The sequence below is a fragment of the Rhinopithecus bieti genome, unplaced genomic scaffold, assembly GCF_001698545.2.
Source record: "Rhinopithecus bieti isolate Rb0 unplaced genomic scaffold, ASM169854v2 scaffold_39962, whole genome shotgun sequence".
NCBI classification, from domain to species: domain Eukaryota; kingdom Metazoa; phylum Chordata; class Mammalia; order Primates; family Cercopithecidae; genus Rhinopithecus; species Rhinopithecus bieti.
In genome coordinates, this window is record NW_016816432.1 from 50,923 (window position 1) to 70,112 (window position 19,190).

At 41.6% G+C, this 19,190-nt stretch overlaps 1 protein-coding gene across 2 annotated transcripts in view; it reads right to left on the reverse strand.

Annotated features, from left to right (window-relative positions):
- The window catches only part of BRCC3 (BRCA1/BRCA2-containing complex subunit 3), a 37,233-nt gene extending 18,086 nt beyond the window's left edge, over positions 1-19,147 (reverse strand). Inside the window, exons 1-7 of one of the 2 annotated variants that reach the window (XM_017854897.1) lie at positions 18,900-19,147; positions 18,205-18,221; positions 17,091-17,145; positions 13,232-13,351; positions 11,848-11,935; positions 2,093-2,181; positions 679-734 (exon numbers count right to left, since the gene is read on the reverse strand). In XM_017854897.1, the coding sequence (XP_017710386.1) occupies positions 679-734; positions 2,093-2,181; positions 11,848-11,935; positions 13,232-13,351; positions 17,091-17,145; positions 18,205-18,221; positions 18,900-19,022 (548 nt within the window). In that variant the 5' untranslated portion in view covers positions 19,023-19,147. Of the gene's footprint in view, positions 1-678; positions 735-2,092; positions 2,182-11,847; positions 11,936-13,231; positions 13,352-17,090; positions 17,149-18,204; positions 18,222-18,899 lie in introns of both variants that reach the window. The other variant, XM_017854896.1, reaches the window with a different exon arrangement.
- Between the last annotated feature and the right edge of the window lie 43 nt (positions 19,148-19,190).

The window sequence follows — 19,190 nt, forward strand, 5'->3', positions numbered from 1 at the left end:
AATAAAAATAAATAAATAAATAAAAGAATAGTCAGGGAAACACCATGGTGAAACCTCATCTCTCTTAAAAATACAAAAATTAGCCACGTATGGTGGCACATGCCTGTAGTCCCAACTACTCAGGAGGCTGAGGCAGGAGAACTGCATGAACCCGGGAGGTGGAGGTTACACTGAGCCGAAATCACACCACTGCACTCCAGCCTGGGTGACAGAGTGAGACTCTGTCTCAAAAAAAAAAAAAAAAAAAAAAGATTTGCTAATTTAGATTAAGTTGGATTTCAATAAGGAAATGGATCTATGCAAACATTTAAATCAAGTTTATGACGCAGCAAAGACAATAATCTATACAAATCTAGTACTCTGCATGTTCAGTCTTTGATTTATGATTACCAGAGAAAGGAAAAGTAGCAGCTCAGTTAGGATAAGTGTACAAAAGGAAATGTCAGGCAGGACTGTGGTGATGTAATTACAGTGAAGAGACTGCTCATATGACCCTAGCTTCCTAGGTCCCCAATATCCAAACTGCTAAAGCTCATCTTAGAGCTGTAAATGAGTATAAATAAAAATACAGAGTTCTTAGTGTTTTACCAATGAAAGGAATAAAATGAAACAAAACAATAAATTCCCTGAATCGGAGGTTAGCCCTTCAATACACACATAAGTCTCTCTAATACTTACTCTGAACTCTTTTGGGCCTGTATGGATTGGAAGCAAGTGTAGAGTACCCGGCCAGTCTATCAAAGGAAAAAAGAAAGAAAGAAATATCACAAAAAGAAAGATTAATATTGAGAAAGACCCCAAAGGCCCCTCTAGAAGCAGAAAGTTAAAAGAGATTCCAAAGATGGAATATGCCATAAATCAATTTCTGAAAAAGGATCATATGCTCAGTCAACATAAGATCGTCACAACCAAACATCTGCTCATGTAACAAACACAAGAACCAGGAACCTAAGAACCTGAACATTCAAACTGCTATACTGAAACCTGAGAAACTTATTCAACAACTACTTATGATGACAATAAATAAATAAATGTATGATTACAAAGTTGAAAGCATATCAAATGATGTATAAAGTTCAAAGTACTGAACTGTAGTGTTTCTGGAAAACTGATTTTATGGAAAATATTCATTAACACAGATTCTGAGAATATAACTAATGCACTAAATAAGACACTATTGGTATTCTTAGCAGAACTCATAGCTACAATGTTAAGTAGTAATTTTCTTTTTGTTTGAACTGACACATATTATAACCTCTTGAACATAAAATTCAAACAGAATTCAAATACAGCATGGCAAGACTGGCCACTGATCAAACTGCTTAACCTCTCTGAGCTTCTGGGTTCTCAGGGTTACAGCATATTTATATAAAGCACCTAATAAGTACATGCCATACAACAGGTGATAAATGATAGTTGTTACTATTACTAGCCATCAAACTATATTCAGCATCCAACCACTTCTCATTATCTTCACTCTCACCACCATGACCAAACCTCCATCATCTCTTGTCTAGATTACAGCAATATCTTCCTAACAGGTTTCACTGATGCCATAGATTCCACCCCCACCCTCTGCCCACTGTTCAGTCTACACAGAAGCCAGAGAGATCCCATTAAAACATAAAGTCATCCTCCAGTTACTTACCAAGTCAGAGTCAAAGTCAAGGCCTTACAAGATCTGGACCTCGTTTAGGACAACTAAATGAGTTATCATTCAAACTGGGACACTTCCAAGAGGGAAGGACAGTAGGATAACAGGGTAAAACTGGGACTGATAGAGGCAAACTGGGATGTATGGTCATGGTCTTCCTCACTCTGCTGCAGCCACACCAACTTCCTTGATGTTTCCTGAACATGTCACACTCACCTTAGGATCTTTGCACTGGCTATTTCCTCTGCCTGGAACGTTCTTTCCCCAAGAAATCCACCAGACTTGTTCCCTCACCTTCTTCAGGTCCTGACTCAATGACCCTTTTCATTGAAACCTTTCCTGGCCATCCTATTAAAATTGCAAAGAGATTTTTCTCTACTCTGTGTGTACACACACACACACACACACCACACACACACACGCACGCACACACAATACCTTCGTGTTCTTATCTTCTATGAAACAGGAAAAAATAAGTCCTACAAAGCCTTGATCCATCATCTGGTACATGGCTTGTGTGCGAACATCTGAAAATAAATGAAAATTTAAAAATCTTCTGTCAATAAACTGTGTCTCACAGACTTGAAGATTTAAAGATAACAGTGACATATAATATCCCTAGGATTCAGATTGTATAGGCAAAACAAGAATATATCCTAAGGACAATGTCAAAGTATAAATGTTTTGCTAGGTTAGGGTAATACTATCGAAAGTCTGCCATTAAATAATAAAACTCATTAATAACTCTAGCCTGCCTAGCCCAAGAGTAGCTCTGCTACGGGATGTGGTATAGAAAGAGAAGTTAAAAATTTCAGTTACCCCAAAACTTGATAATTTCCTCCATGGAGACTCAAAGAAAGGCCCTGGAAGGAGAGAAAGTATTTCCTAGAAAAAGCCTTTTGATGGACAGCTTCTAGGAAAGTAAACATATTTATTAGGCTTGCTACTAAAGAATAGAAGTGTGGAACAATTACGGAGGAAAATCTTACAGGAAGCCATTGTATGGAAGTGGTTGTGATATAAATTCAACATTCCAGAGAGTAGAAACCCCCCCATATGGTTACTTGATTTTTTTCTTATCCATAGGATTCTGCTTGATATGGTTACTGAACTTTTGAAAAGAGATAATAAACAAGCACCAAAGAACAACATTAGAAAGGATTAAAATATTAAATGCCAAAAATGGCCGGGTGTGGTGACTCATGCCTGTAATCCTAGCACTTTGGGAGTCCAAGGCAGGCAGATCACCTAAGGTCGGGACTTTGAGACCAGCCTGACCAACATGGAGAAACCCCTTCTCTACTAAAAATTCAAAATTAGCTGGGCATGGTGGTGCATGCCTGTAATCCCAGGTACTTGGGAGGCTGAGGCAGGAAAATCGCCTGAACCTAGGAGGCAGAGGTTGCAGTGAGCCAAGATCGTGCCATTGCACTCCAGCCTGGGCAATGAGAGTGAAACTCCAGAGGCTAAATTTAGTCTTCAGACCATTGTTTATAAAGGATACAAAAGATCAGGTGTCACCATGAAACACTGCCAGATTACAGTTTTGCCCAATGGCTTACATTCACTTAGTTTGGCAATCTGTTCTTCAACATTCTTTGTCTGTATACCTTTTTGATTTGAATTTTGACTTCTCCCCAGTGTCTTCCTAAGTAAAGACTGACACCAAACAGTACTCAGCAATGAGTACAAAGGGAATTGGCTGAAAATACTGCTAAACATGCATAGCATTGTAAAAATGGTCTCTGTACTGCTGTATGACCTTGGTAAAATTTTTGGTACTGTTAAGCCTATTTCCTTATCAGTTAAATGAGAATAAACATCATCCCTTCTCTCATAGGGTTTCTGCAATTTTTAAATTGCAAAATTTTTAACACACGTCAAAGGTGCTTCATAAACGTCACTTCCATTCAATTTTATCTATAACCACTGAAAACAACTAGTGTCCCCATCATGTTACCCAAACTGCTTTTTGTGAAGGTCACCAATGATTTATTCTTGGTCTTCAATTTACCTGATCTCAGCTGATCACTCCCTTCTTGAAACAGTCTTCACTTTGCCTCACGTTCCCACTCTTTCTACTTGTCTCTAACTTCCTGTCTCTGTTGCTGTTTTGTCTCTCTACCCTCACTCTTTGGGGGATTTCATCTAGTTTTGTGGCTTCAAATCTACACCAACCACTCCCAACTCCTGCCCAACAATCTCCAGTCCCAGACTTTTACTCTGAACTCCAGAACTATAGTTGTCTACCCTGACGCTTCAACTTGGTTGTGTGTGTGTGTGTGTGTGTGTGTGTGTGTGTGTGTGTGTGTGTGTTTTGAGACGGAGTCTGGCTCTGTGGCCCAGGCTGGAGTGCAGTGGCGTCATCTCGGCTCACTGCAAGCTCCGCCCCCTGGGTTCATTCTCCTGCCTCAGCCTCCCGAGTAGCTGGGACTACAGGTGCCGCCACCACGCCTGGCCTGGTTGTCTTAAAACAATGTTACTGAGAGTATGTTTCACGTAACCTCAGTACCTTCACCCTGGCGCCTGCCAAAGCGAGTCGGCCCTGCCCGTCCACTGGCTACCAAGAGTCCCCGACCTTGGGCCCCCAGAGGCTCAGACTGGCCTTGGTCACCCTCCCAGGGGAGACCCTTGTACCGCCATCTTCCCCCGTGGGAAGGCGTACTCTTCTTGCCGGCGAACCTTCTCCAGGAGGGATCGTTCTGGCACCCTATCCTAATGGATGTACCCGCTCTGAGCATTGGCTACCCCTTGGGAGACTACCTGAGCTCAGAAGGACCCACTGCAGCTACTGCTGCCCGCGAAGAGCTGTCATCCTATGGACGCTCATTCTCATCTCAGCAGCCTTGGACCCTGCACCACTCAGAAATTCTCTCAGGCATTCTGCTTCCCGTCCAGACGCAAATCTACTTCTGCTGGCCACCTGTCAGCCTTTCCTGCTCTCTGAGTGAAAAGCCTATTGGTGCTCTCAGAACAGCCAAAGACTTATTTCAGAAACCTCCAACAGAGGTATGAGATGCTTTAATGACATCGAAGCATTCGCCTGACCATCTTTGGTATATACTAGATAAGAACAGCTGCTGCTTGCTATATGTTTTTGAGTATCGGCTATATAAACTGGACTGAACCTTCAGAGCCGATTATTTGGCCAGCACTAGGGTAATTCGAGAACAGGGATGGGGGTGCTTTGCAAGAGGCTGCCTGGTTTGAATAGACGACCGCCTATTCAAGGGGGCAGGCCCATTCAGAGAGGAAGCCCAGAGACTGGGAACGCGTTTCCTCTGGATTTTACAAGCGCTTTAATCCAGTTCTTACACAAGGATCCACCAGATGGTGCTGTGAGCAGGGGCCTCTCTCCGTTTCCTAAAGGGGCCGGCCAGGCGCGGTGGTTCACGCCTGTAATCCCAGCACTTTGGGAGGCCAAGGCGGGCAGATCACGAGTTTGAGACCAGCCTGGCCAATGTGGTGAAACCCCATCTCTACTCAAAATGCACAAAAATTAGCCAGGCGTGGTGGCATGCGCCTGTAATCCCAGCTACTCGGGAGGCTGAGACAGGAGAATTGCTTGAGCCCAGGAGATGGAGGTTGCAGTGACCTGAGATGGTGCCATTGCACTCCAGCCTGGGCAAGGAAGGGAGGGAGGGAAGAGAGGGAGGGAAGGGAGGGAGGAATGGAGGAAGGAAGGCAGGGCGGGCGGGCAGGTGGGGTTCTCTACAAGACTGGGTACACAATGCAGACATCTCATGCATGTTGCTGGGAAAAGTCACTCCAGACACTGTGTTTTCTCTCAGACATGCCTTCTGACCAGATATGGCCTCCTTAAAGGATGCAGATGCCATTGTGACCAGCATGAAGTTTCCCAGTGGGGTAGCTGTTAGCTTGGACGTCAGCCAGCACTGGACAGACAGCTGTGACAACAGACGGGAGGTTCATGATTCCCAAGGTGTGTTGTGGATGAATAATCAGAATCCCTTGGGCATGACCAGGCAGGGTACGTCCTATCCCTCTGCTCCCAGACCCAGGCTGGCCGCTACTAAAACTCATATTGAGAGCGCTTCAGACATTTTGTCTGAAGAACCCTTAAAGGGAAAGAACCTCCTGAAATCACCAAAGAGCAGTTCCTCAGAGTCATTCAGGTAGCTGTCATGGCAAAGCAGTCTTGGGGGAAACAGGCAGCCATGGACCTACCCAGCAAATTGGTAAAGATCTCCATGGTCAAGACAGAAACTCTGTAAACTGCCCCAAGGCTCAAGCCAAGACCCTGCCTGAGATCCGATTGCCTGTTTCACTTCTCCCTGTTACTGAGAGAGGGAGATGGAACCTTCTGGTGACATTATCCTCACCGGAAATTAAGAAGGGAAAGCAATAGGAAACCATGTATGTTTCATTACTGGTGTAACCAAACCCTTCAGGATGTGACTTCAGACCCAGGGACAAAAAGTTGGAGGTTGTTTATCTGTTTTCTGTTGAACTCAGGCCTGGTACACAAGAGATGCTCTTTTGGTCACAGTTTCCTCTGGTTGGGTCTCTCAGGAAGAAAGTAGGTCAGGGATTGGACCACATAAACTGACATGGAAACCAGTGGTTTCAGCTTTTCTGTATGGCAGTACAGCAGAGGGCTGGTTAAGCTGTTAAACTAAATGTCACAGGCATGCAGCAGGCTGCAGGTTGTACTGGGCCCCTTTATGGGTATTTAAGAACCAGTTTTCTTGAAGAATCTGTGATTTTGTGCACTGTGATATTATACAGCACCATTCCTAAGAAATATGATGAAATAACCGTATGTAGTATTAAAAACCCATTTTATTATTCTTGCCTGAAATAGACATTCTCTTTTAATGTCTCTTTAATGTCCCCAAGGGGACATGGAAACATTTCAGAAATAGGCCTTCTCATTTCCTTTTAGGAGCTACGTGGTGAAAATGTTTAAGAGACAAGGTCTTGCTTTGTCGCTCAGGCTGGCTCATGGTGGTACAATCACAGCTCACTGCCACCTCCAACTCCTGAGCTCAAGGGTTCCTCCCACCTTAGCCTCCTGAGTAGGTGGAAATACATGCATGCATTACCACACCTGGCTAATTAAAACAAAAAATTTAAGAGACAGAGGCTCACCATCTTGCCCAGGATGGACTTGAACTCCCAGGTTGAAGCAATCCTCCCAGCTCAACCTCCCAAAGTGCTGCAATTACAGGCATGAGCCACCACACCTGGCCTATCCTACTTTAAAAAAACTTTTTAGGGCCTGGCGTGGTGGTTCACACCTGTAATCCCAGCACTTTGGGAGGCTGAGGCAGGTGGATCACAAGGTCAAGAGATCAAGACCATCCTGGCTAACGTGGTGAAACCCCATCTCTACTAAAAATGCAAAAAATTAGCTGGGTGTGGTGGCGAGTGCCTGTAGTCCCAGCTACTCGGGAGGCTGAGGCAGGAGAACTGCATGAACACGGGAGGTGGAGCTTGTAGTGAGCCGAGATCGCGCCACTGCACTCCAGCCTGGGCGGCAGAGTGAGACTCCCTCTCAAAACAAAAACAAAAACAAAAAAACAACTTCCTGTTTTCTCTATTAAAGTGGGAAGCAATGTTAGGTAACATTGCTGAACGTGAAAGCAGAAATGGGGAATTCAGAGGTTTGAAAATGAAAGGGTTTGCCTTTGCAGAAAGTAGGAGCATACTGATCAGAGACATCATGGAACTGCACAGCTTCCCAATTGTGGAATTGGCTTTGCAGATATTATTACAAATTGGCATGGGCAAGTCCTCAGTATCTGTTCAACAAATGGACAAGCTGAGAAGAGGCTTGTTATCACCTCTTCCCATTTGACTCACATTTGTTAATTCTGCCTCATCAGCGGCATGAAAATGTTAGTGTGAGGCAGAGAAATCACGCACTTCCTGATGGGAGACGCTGAGAAAGGCCTAGCACCACATGCCAAAAGTGCGTAACCTGAATCTAGTCATAAGCAAACAGCAGACATGGAGCAATAGTCCATCTCCTAAAATGTCTATGTCATGAAAGAGGAAAACAAGTCTAAGGAGCTGGTCCAGAGAAAAGGAGACTAAAGTGACATGAAGGCTAAATGCCATGCATGATCTGAGATTGGATCCTGGATCGGAAAGAAAAAAACTGCCATAAAGGACAATATTGAGTTAACTGGCAAAATGTGGATAAGTTCTGTGTAGTTTGTACAATAAGATTGTATTTATTAAATGTGCTTATTTTGACAATTGCACTGTGGTTATGGAAATAAATAACCTTAATCTTGAGAAATACACAATCAAGTATTTAAAGGTAAAGGAGCATCATGTCTGCAACTCACTCTCAAATAGCATGTGTGCACATGTGCATGTGTGTATGCTGGAGAGGGAGGGAGAATATAATCAAGCAAATGTGACCAAAGGTTAACAACTGTTGCATCTGGTTCTTCATACTATTCTTGAAATTTTTCTGTAAGACCAAAATTCTTTTAATATGAAATTTTAAAGTCTTTGTATGTGTGCTTGTCCTACCTCACCCTTGCTTTTGTTCATTGTCCCCTCCACTGCCAACCTCAACCCAAGGCCAACTCACTTTATGTTCTTTTGAAGGAATGAATACATTCTGAAAGTGGATTATCAAGTTCTTCTATTTCAACTAGTTTCCCTTCCTTACATGCAAAACTTTATCCTGTGTACATGAGTGTTGCTATGGTAAGGCACATAATTCAGTCTCATTACAGTTTCCTTAGTTACTGTGCCTTTTGTTGTAGAATGAATGACCTATCTTCTCTCACTTACCCTTTACTTATGATGGCAGGTCTTTATTTTCCCCATACAGCTTAACCTAGCTTGTTAGTTTTTGTTCAAGTCTTTAGGTTTGCAGCTTGTCTTTAATAAAAGACAATCTTCTTACTCTTTTTTCCTAATCCCAAGGCTTTATTTTTATAGGTGCTTCCCCTGTTAATACTTACAAGCACAAATGTTCTATATGGACGACATCTCATTTCTTCTTTATCATGTTACTCATTGTTTTCCTTTAAGTTTTCCCCCTCAGCAAAATCATTAAGGTCTAGGACAGCAGGAGCCATGACCTTATTATTCCATACAGGTATCCAATAAATTTCCTGAAGAATCGTTTTATGGAATGATCCCTTTAAATTATGTTCAAAGCAGTATTACCTAGCCCACTGGAACTTAACCTAATTGCACTAATTACCTTATCATAAAAAGCACTGAAAATGGTCACATCACTCTCCCTCCACCAACTAAAATTAATACCTTTCTTTTAACAGAAAAAAAGATTTCACTCTTTCGTCCACTTGCCATTCCCACAGCTTGGAATTCTTTTCCTATTAAAGGTAGTTAAAGTTTTATTCATTGCTCACTTTTCTGCGGTTTGCAATACAGTGCCTGTGTTAGACTCAATTCTTTTTTTCCCATTTGTTTACTTTCTTAAACATTAGTTTTAATTGACAAATCATAATTGCATACATTTATAAGGTACTACTTCTTAAAAGGCTGTTTGGAGATGAGTGTGAATGCCAGCTCAGTTGGGCAATTATTTTTCTTTAGTTGTACCCATGGTTTCATTACTGTACTTTTTTTTTTGAGACAGAATCTCACTCTGTCGCCCAGGATGGAGTGTAGTGGTACAATCTCAGCTCACTGCAACCTCCATCTCCCAGGTTCAAGTGAATTCTCCTGCCTTAGCTTCCCCAGTAACTTGGATTACAGGCACCTGCCACCATGCCTGGCTAATTTTTACATTTTTAATAGAAACAGGGTTTCACCTTGTTGGCCAGGCTGGTCTCCAACTCCTGACCTCAAGTGATCTGCCTACCTCATCCTGCCAAAGTGCTGGGATTACAGGCGTGAACCACTATGCCCAGCCTGTAAATATTTTTGAGATCTCAGGTGAGAGACTTGATGTGTCCTCATTGTTAATCCTTTGAATATTGTCTGCCCTTCAATATAGATATTTCATACACTCTCTCCATGTCCTTGAGAGTTTTACAAATAAATGCTTTGGCGTATTTCTTTTCTTGTTCATTTTATAGGTGAACAGCTACCATGGTAAGTGTTGGACAAGGTGTTGTATACATGATTTCACACACTGCTCCTAACAACTCTGAGACTATGTTCTTTTCTGACAGAGAGGAAACTAGAGAGGCACAGACAAGTTAAAATATTTTCTCAACTGGTAAGTGACTGAAACAAGATGCTAACACAGACCTAGTCCCCAACTAAATCAAAGATGGTATTCTCAACCCTCACGCTGTGGTAACTCTCTAAACTTTCTTTACACATAGCCTTTATTGCATATTCTGATACTTGTTCAGGTAGGATCTCTACACTCTGGACTCCAAATCTATTTTGTCTTGAATTATGGAGCACATGGCTCCTTAATCATTTCAGAATTTAGAGTTGATTTTTTTCAGTTACTTTCTGCAATATCCCTTTTTTTTTTCTAACTGCTATAAAGATTGAAATGTTCCCACTAATGCTGCATTACAAACACCTACCTGGGTTCTTGTTTAATGGCTCAGATCTTCTCCCCCGAGATAATTCAATTATTCTCTGAACTCTGAAACTTTCTGGGTGCTCTGCTTCAGATACTTATAAGGTTTTTTTCCTTAAATTCGTAGGGAATTTCTTTTTACCACCAAATTTTATGTATTTATTTCCCACTGTAACTTATTACTATAGTGAAAATAATTGTTCAGTAACATATGCGTCAAACTTTTCTTCATTAGTAGTTGGTACTTCATTCTTTCTGGCTGATGGCACTACCATGTGAAAAATTTTAGGCCAATCTGATTTCAGTGTTGACAGTGACAGGAAAACAAATCAGACACTGAATTTTTTCAGTGACATTAAGGCTTTACAGGAACATATTAATAGCTATAAAAACAACTTTATTGGGACATCAGTGAGCCAATTAAAGAACCTGAATAAGGTCTGTAATTTAAATAATAGTATTATATGAATGTTAACTTCCCAGTTTTTATAAATGTACCATGGTTATGTAAGAGAATTTCTTTGTGTTTAGGAAAATTCATAGTGCAGAGTAGGGGTAAAAGGTACCATGTCTGCAACTTAGTCTAATACTTCAGGAATATACATATATGTATATACATATATGTAAAAGAGAATGATACAGCAAATGTTGCAAAATGTTAAAATTTGGCAAATCTGGGAGAAGGTAGATCTGTCATCTCCCTTATTCTAAATCAGTATTTAACTGGGGGTGTTCAACAATATCCCCACCTAACACCTACTCCCAGAGGTTGTCACAGTAGGTCTGAGTTACGGTCTAGGAAAGATTAATTTGGGGCAGGCACATTTTATAAAAGCTTTCTCAGGTGATTCTGAGAAACATCCTCACCCACCCAAGACTGAGAATTAATACTGTATTTCTTAGGACCACTCGTGTTTCATTAAAGTCTGGGACTGTACCACTGATGAATTTTTGCCATTCGTATCACAGCATAAACGAATTTAGAACTTGCTATCAAGTCAAACCCATATGACTAGTACTAGCACAGTGGGAAGAGCAGACTTGGCAGTCAGACCTGGGTTCTAACCTCAGCTCTGCCACTTCATTCATGTGAGTCTTTGTTTACCCTTCTGTGCAATGGGGGTAAGATCTCTAACTCACAGGTTGCCACAAGGATTGGAGAAGAAAACATTTGTAAACCATTAGCACATAGTTAAGTGCTTGTGAATATTAGTTCACTCTCCCCAAGTTACTTTCCTCCTTTCTGGAGAGGCAGATACGGACAAAAAAAAAATCATGATTCTCAAAAAGGGGTAAAGGTAGAGAGAAAGCAATTTAGTTACATTACACTGATTAGAAGGGTAAAGATGTATATTGAGAGCCCCAATGGACTATACGTAAACAGCAACTGTAAAAATCAATTTTGCAAATTTTGCCCTTTAAGTCTGCAGAATGGGAGTGTCCTGGACAGTAATGATATTCAGCAATCAGCAATTTTCAGTTAACAGTTTAATTTTTTATATCAACTGACAGACTTATTAAAAACAATCAATATGACATAAATCATTACTTTTAATACATAACAAAATAAATCAAAATAGTGACGTCTGCTTAAGGACAGTCGAATTTTGGTTTAAAATAACCATACCCTATGTAATGGAGAAGGAAACATGATATTAATTTCTGAGAACAATAAACATTGCAACCCCATGATACTCACCAACATGTGAAGGCCAAACAGTTATATGAGGATGGGAATGATACCAGCCCACAACTCTCATGGGGCGGCCTGTCAGTTCAGCCAACCTGTGTGCCTGTCAAGGTACTTTCAAAATGTGGGAACAAAATTTTCTAACGCTAATAAGGGCTCAGAAAGCACCCTGAAGTTTAAAATAAGCTTATTGCAATTTAATGGCAACAAAAGAATGAAATAAAGTTAATGCTGAGTTTCCCATAATGCCCATTTCAAGCCAAAATTTTTTAAACTAGAAACCATATGGTTTCCAACGCCGTATATAGTTACATCCTCAAGTTTCATTTAGCTGATGTTTGATCACTTGAATCATTACCACTGTGATATCTGAAAAACTTTTCTAAATCGTCAGAAGTTGTCACTTTCAAGACTGCTGCTATTATCCTGTAAAATGCTTAGTTTTCCTCCAAATTATTTATATTAAAATAATCCTTTTTATACAACTAAGTCTCATAAACAATATTTCTAAGATATATTTTCAAGTTTTCAAATGACAAGAGAAACTACTTAACTTCTCTTAGCCCATTTCTTCAGCTGCAGACTGAGGCAGGGAAATAATGTTTCAGAGCAGTGAAGAGTAAATGCAATAATCCACACACAGTGTTTAGCGTAGTGCCTGGCAAACAACTAGTAAGTGCTGAACAAATAGTAATTGCAGCTGAAGTTTGCAGGGAGACAGCCTGCATATCCGCACTTGAGGGTCCCACTTGAGCATTCAGCAGATCACTGATGAGCGGAAGGATGTGAGGAAACTACCAGAAGCCAGGGAAAGGATCCCTCAAGAAAACAAAAGCGGGATGGGGATCAGCTTCATATTCACTCACGAGGCGCCAGTCAGGGCACTCAGTAACATACTGAAACAAATCACAGGAAACAAATGCCCCATTTTATCATTTTGGGGTTATATTTAACATGAAACATTGCATTCAGTTCCTAGCATTGCATTTTTTGAAAGGAAGTCACAAAGGAGAATCTCTCAAGAGGATAGAGACCAAGGTAGTAAATGGCCTAGAAATTAAATGATACTAGGAAAACTGGAAGGAGGGGCAGGGAGGAATGGAGAGAAGACTAGGGAGGAAGATGGAGGGGACTCCACACAGAGTTCATTGTCACAGTGATTGACCCTGACATCTTTTGGCATTTAGGAGCAGGAATGTCAGAAAATTTCTAATTCTTCCAATAAAACCCACTCAAAAGAAGAAAGAGAGAGAAATTCTAATAATCAAACAATTGGATCTAAGGGAAGAAAATTTGTGAAACCACCTAAAGTAGGATGATTGCAGCAAGCAAGCAGCAATGTGGCCCAGGAACCCCAAAGCACATAAAAGCTTCTATCGACCAGTAAGGATATCTCTGCCTCTGTTGAAGCTGCAGACAGCTGCTCTGGAGAAATTTCTACTCGGTCCTTCCTCTTATCAGAACGTCGTAAGATGATGACAGAATGAATGTGAACAATTCTGATGGCATCAACCTAAAGGAAAATCCACAGAAATGGTTACTTATGGCTCTCTCCAATAACGCATCCTCCTTCAACTACAGAATTTCATTTTATTATAATATCAGATAAAATATTCCATTTTAGAAAACTGACACTTTTCTCATGAATAATGAAATGTTTCAAATAAGACACCCAACCTCAATATATACATTTCAGACACAAAAATTTAAAATATATATGCTAATATTTAGATCAAGGAAGGACTTTTGGAATGATCAACCAGTAATTATTTGACTTATAACTATGTACAAAACACTGTGTCACACAAAGGAATATAAATCAGGGTACTGACAAAGGGTTCAATGTGCTAACGACATGGTTGAGTGGCAAGTTGTCATTCATGAAACTCCACTAAAATAATGTAGTAAGTCAATACCATAGGAGCTGATATGGCTGGGCTCCATGTCCCTACCCAGATTTCACCTCAAATTGTAAACCCCACGTATCACGGAAGACACCTGGTGAAAGGTGATTGGACTGTAGGGGTAGATTTCCCCCACACTGTTCTCATAATAGTGTGAGAGTGAGTTCTCAGGAGATCTGATGGTTTAAAAGTGTGGCACTTCCCCCCTTTACTCTCTCTCTCTCTCTCCTACCACCATGTAAGATGTGCCTTGCTTCTCCTTCACCTTCCGCCATGATTATAAGTTTCCTGAAGCGTCCCCAGCCATGTGGAACTGTGAATCAATTAAACCTCTTTTCTTTATAAATTACCCAGTCTCAGGGAGTTTTTTTTTTTTAGACATAGTCTCACTCTGTTGCCCAGGCCGGAGTGCAGCAGTACAATCTCAGCTCACTGGAACATCTGCCTCCTGGGTTCAAGCGATTCTCCCACCTCAGCCTCCCCAGCAGCTGGGATTACAGGCACATGCCACCACGCCTGGCTTTTTGTATTTTTTGGTAGCCAAATTGGCTAGGCTGGTCTCAAACTCCTGAATTCAGGCCCGCCTCGACCTCCCAAAGTGCTGGGATTACAGGCATAACCCACCGCACCCGGCCTCAGAGAGTTCTTTATAGTGTGATAACAGACTAATACAGGAGCTCAGAGGAAAGAAGTCACTTACATTAGAAAAGTAATCTTTTACATAAGCAGGATATGAATCTAAAAAAGAAAAAAATATTCATAGAAAAGGCAGACAAGTGTATCCATTCCTTGATTACTGTGGGAAGTGGGGGGAACAGATTTCTACAGGTGCCAAATGGTAGTAGTAAAGTGTGAATGAGGTGTCTGGGAGACAACTTGGCCAACTGATTTAGATACAGAGCTTGAGGTGAAATGGCAGATGGCAAGGCTAAGAAAGTTGGAGTGAGAATGTACAAGACCTGAAATGCCAAGCCATAATTTGCAGGATGAACTCAAAGGAAAAAAATTATTTCAGATAAACTGTAGATGAAGTAACAATGAAGTACTGGGCTAAGCAGATGGCAGATATGGAAGAAACAGATTTGAGACCCATTAAAAAGAATGAATCTACAACATTTGGTAGCTTATGGACCATGGGTGATGGTAGACAGGAAACAGTCAAAGATGACTCTAAAGTTTCAAGGTTGAAACTAGGTAGAAGATGTGAGGCAGATCTAAGTTTAGAAAGGGTCAGGAAGGAAAGAAGAGCTTGTTTTCAGATGAGATAATCTGGGATGACAGATATACAATATGGCAATTTTTAGCAGGCAAGTGGGATTATAGCTTAGACTCAAACACAATCAATGCAGGAATCAATAAAGCATTTATGAGTGGACAAAAAAGGTGTGGAGACAGGGAGCGGAGGTCTTGGCCTGAATCAAGGGGAGTGGCCACATTTAGTGTGGGGAAGAACAAGAAGGGCCAGGGAAGAAGACAAAGAAGGCAAAACCAGAACAAGGAAATGGTACAAGAGTTTCAGGGGAAAGAGTGGGCTTAACATTATCAGATGTTGAAGGGACAAGGGTGAAATCTGAGAGGAGGCCTTTGAAATCAGCTATAGATTTTCACTGTGCAACAGGTCTGATTTCAGATGTGCAGCAAGTATGAAATACACATGGACTTCAAAGACAACACAAAAGAGAAAAAAGGAATGTAAAATATCTCAACATTTCTTAATATTCACTACATATTAATTAAAGTAATAATCCTTCATATACTTACGTTAAATAAAATATACCCTCAATTAATTTCATTTTCCTTTTTACTGTTGATACTAAAAAAGTTTAAAATTACATATATGGATCACATTTTGTGGCTCACATTATATTTCTTTTTTTGTGGTTTTTTTGTTTTGTTTTTCACTAAATACTCCACTTAAAAAGAGATCACAACTGGATTTCTTTTTAAAGTTTTTACCGCTATAAAGACACATTTTTAATATTAGTACACAGAAAGGTCTAAAAATAAAAGGATAAAAAATACACTATGCAATACTAAAAAGGCAGCTTAACTAATAAAGTTTAATATCTAATTTAGACAGTAAAAACTGACATAAAACTCAAGACGAGGGCATGAAATCTTGAATAATAAAATTAGATTATTAAGATTTGGAATGTATCATAGTAACTGATGCCTAGGGTGAATTGTTTCTTTCTCTCTTTCTTACTTTAGTCAGAGATTTCAGTGCCTAAGAGGAATGAGTAATATTTAATGCATAGACAGAGGAGGAAGAGGAGTCCACAAATGACTGTGGGAAGGGGGAAACAGGAATAAAAGGAATACAGCAAAACCAACAGAAACCCATGAGAGTTCAGAGATTCAAGGAGAAAGACTAAGATAAGCACCAGGAAATAATCCACCGAAGGTAGAATTAGAAACCAAACCTCAGTGGGTTTGACTGGTGAAGGTGAAGACAGAGTAGTAATCGTAGCCCATTCTTTTAAGAAGTCAGGCTATTAAAGGAAGGATATAAGAGTAGTGACTACAGGAAGATACAGGATTAAGAAGTAGCTTTCCTTTCTGAAAACGAGAGTAATTTAAGCATATTTTTATCCTAAGAGAAAAGAACCAGGTGACAGGGAAAAGACCCAGAAAAGAGACAGAACATTGATAAACAAGGTCTCTGAAGAAGCTGCAGCTTTGGATAGGAAGAGGACTTATATCTTTGATATGTGAAGAGATGCAAAGTGATTAAGGTGAAGTTTGTATAAGTAGATGAAGCTGTGGCCTGATAACCTGGTGGGAGGAGGGGAAATAATTCATTTTATTGTATTTTACAAAAGCATCAGTCCGTGACAGATTGGGGAAAACAATAACCAGTCCTATACCACGATTGAGAAGCATTACGCTAGACCATCAAGGCTAGAGCATGCCAAAAAAGGTGGTGTAGGAGTGTGGACAAGAAAAAAGTCAAGGTAGACTAAGAAGTATGATGCTATGGTTAGTTTGCTTGTTTAAGAAGAGAGGGTTGCATGAGTAGATGTTGGAATTCGGGATAAAGAGGTAATAGTGATGTGAACCACATGCCAAAGTCTCAAGGAAAGTGGGAGAAGGGCCAGAAAACAGGCAGTGACAGCAAGGAGAGCAGCAAGAGGGTGGTACTGACAATGATTATTAATCTTGATCAAGTAGAGACAATTTGCTACAAAGAACAGAAAATTAGGTCCCATTCCTAGTGAGTAGATTCTGATTTTACTAGAAAGAATATCTCATCCAGCCAGAAACCGCATACTCTGCCTGAGATCACTGGATTACAGAAATCTTTCCCCAACTGCAAGTTTCCATCATGCAAAATTTTAGCACGCATACCTTTTCAGCAACTGTGCGCATTTCAGTTCCAGTATATGCAAATTTGGAGTCACTCCTACTGGGAATAAATTAGAAAAAAAAAAAGGAAGTGGGGTTTGGAATTTAAAAAGGAATTAAAGCAAAATAACAGGATTAACTGTTTTCACAATGAAATCTTAGCAGAGACCAAAGAAGAGGAGGGAAACTGAATTGAGACTAGAGCTGCACTCTCTATATCTGTTAGAAGCAATCTGGGAGACATGCACAAGTGGCTGAGTGTATAAAGTTATCATAGACAAAGCTGAATTCCTGGAATCCTGGGAATTAAGGAGGTGGGCTTGAGAAGTACACTATGTTATGATGTGAAGTTTAAATTAAAACATTACCGAAAGGTTTCACCATGTCAAGCATTGAAGCTACTGGGGATCTCTGAGATCACTGAGGTCCATCAGGAGGAAAGGCAATGTCACTGTCAATTTATGTGAAGGAATGGATCAACAGGGGAAATGCCTCTAAACGTATATGCTGTCACAAAGAAAATTCCTGATATCTCACTGGCATTTAAGGGGAGACAGAACATGAAATACACTGAGCAAGGCCAGGCGAGGTGGCTCATGCCTGTAATCCCAGCACTTTGGGAGGTCGAGGTGGGCAGATTGCTTGAGCCCAGGAGTTCGAGACCAGCCTGGTCAACATGGTGAAACCCCGTCTGTACAAAAAATAAATAAATAAATAAAAAGCCGGGTGTGGTGGCGGGCACCTGTAATCTCAGCTATTCGAGAGGCTGAGGCATGAGAATCGCTTGAACCTGGGAGGCAGAGGTTGCAGTGAGCCGAGATCGTGCCATTGCACTCCAGCCTGGGCGACAGAGCGAGACCCTGTCTCACCCCTAAAACCCAACAATTATGATAATCCTTATTAAGATGTTTATCCCATATCTCAACTCAATAGAAGGTAAGGCAGAAACCAAAGTTCAAGGTTGGGGTGGAACTCAAATTGCATCGAGAGAGCCCCGGAGCGATAATGGTAATTAATTTAAGACACGATCCGGACACAATACTGTCAAAGTCGCCATAATTTTGAGTTAACAATGACTTAGAGATTATAAGATATGAGTAAACAGATACGGTCTTACCTTGGATCATCGTTCAACTAGAGTGGGAAAAAGCAGAAAACATTATTGATCATATTACGTTTGTTTGACGTATATATATGCAGATTATATGACAATTAGGTCATGTGTTTATTATGCACACGGTATGAAAGACTGGAGAATTACTTTAGACCCGTAAACAGCTAAACTGTATTTCCTCATCCTCTTTGGCCCCTCCTCAACATAATGCAGCGGAAACTTTTGCTTCCTTCAAGCCCCGCACCTTCTGTTAGGCTCTTCGATACCCTTCAAATGCTTTGGTTGTTATCTCTGCTCCCTAGACGGAAGACTAGGCGAGGCAAGGGGCTCTAACCGTGGTCAGCTGCTGCATCGTAATACCCGGACGTCCTTAATATACTCCAGTGTCTTTCTGACCTGCCTTGCAGTTTTGGTCAAGGGGGCGAAAAGCGCAGATCTAAAGAGAAGCCCCAGGCTACAGGAGAAAGGGCAAGGCTCCCGGGGCCTGTACATACCGCCGGGGACTCGCAGGAGACTAAACAAGTGTCCGGCGGCCAGAAGAAACGGGGATCCCCGCGACAGAGCTATGTAAAGGGTGTCCAAGGATCTAAATCGAGTATGCCTGCGGCCTCCGCAGCCCTGGGAGCTGCCGGCACCCACCCCTGAGACACACTGGGACTGCTTAGCAGGGTTCCGGACAGGCTAACAGAGCTACTCACCTCCCCTATGCACAGCCCCATCACTTCCTCCTTCTCTGTGCTCAGAGCGTGGTTGAGACAAACGAGGAAAGCGTCAGACTCGAGATGAACCGCCTGCACCGCCTGCACCACCTGCACCGCCATCTTGGCCCGACCCTTCTCACGTCCGCCTCGGGCCCACTTGGTCCTGACCAACCGGGTGCTGCGGCGCAGCCTCCCCAGCGCCCCGCGCTCTGCGCTCCGCCCAGGCCTGGCCTTCGGAGCGCGGGTTCCTCGGAGGCGGGGCTTAGGGAGCGGGCGGGGCTGTGGGGG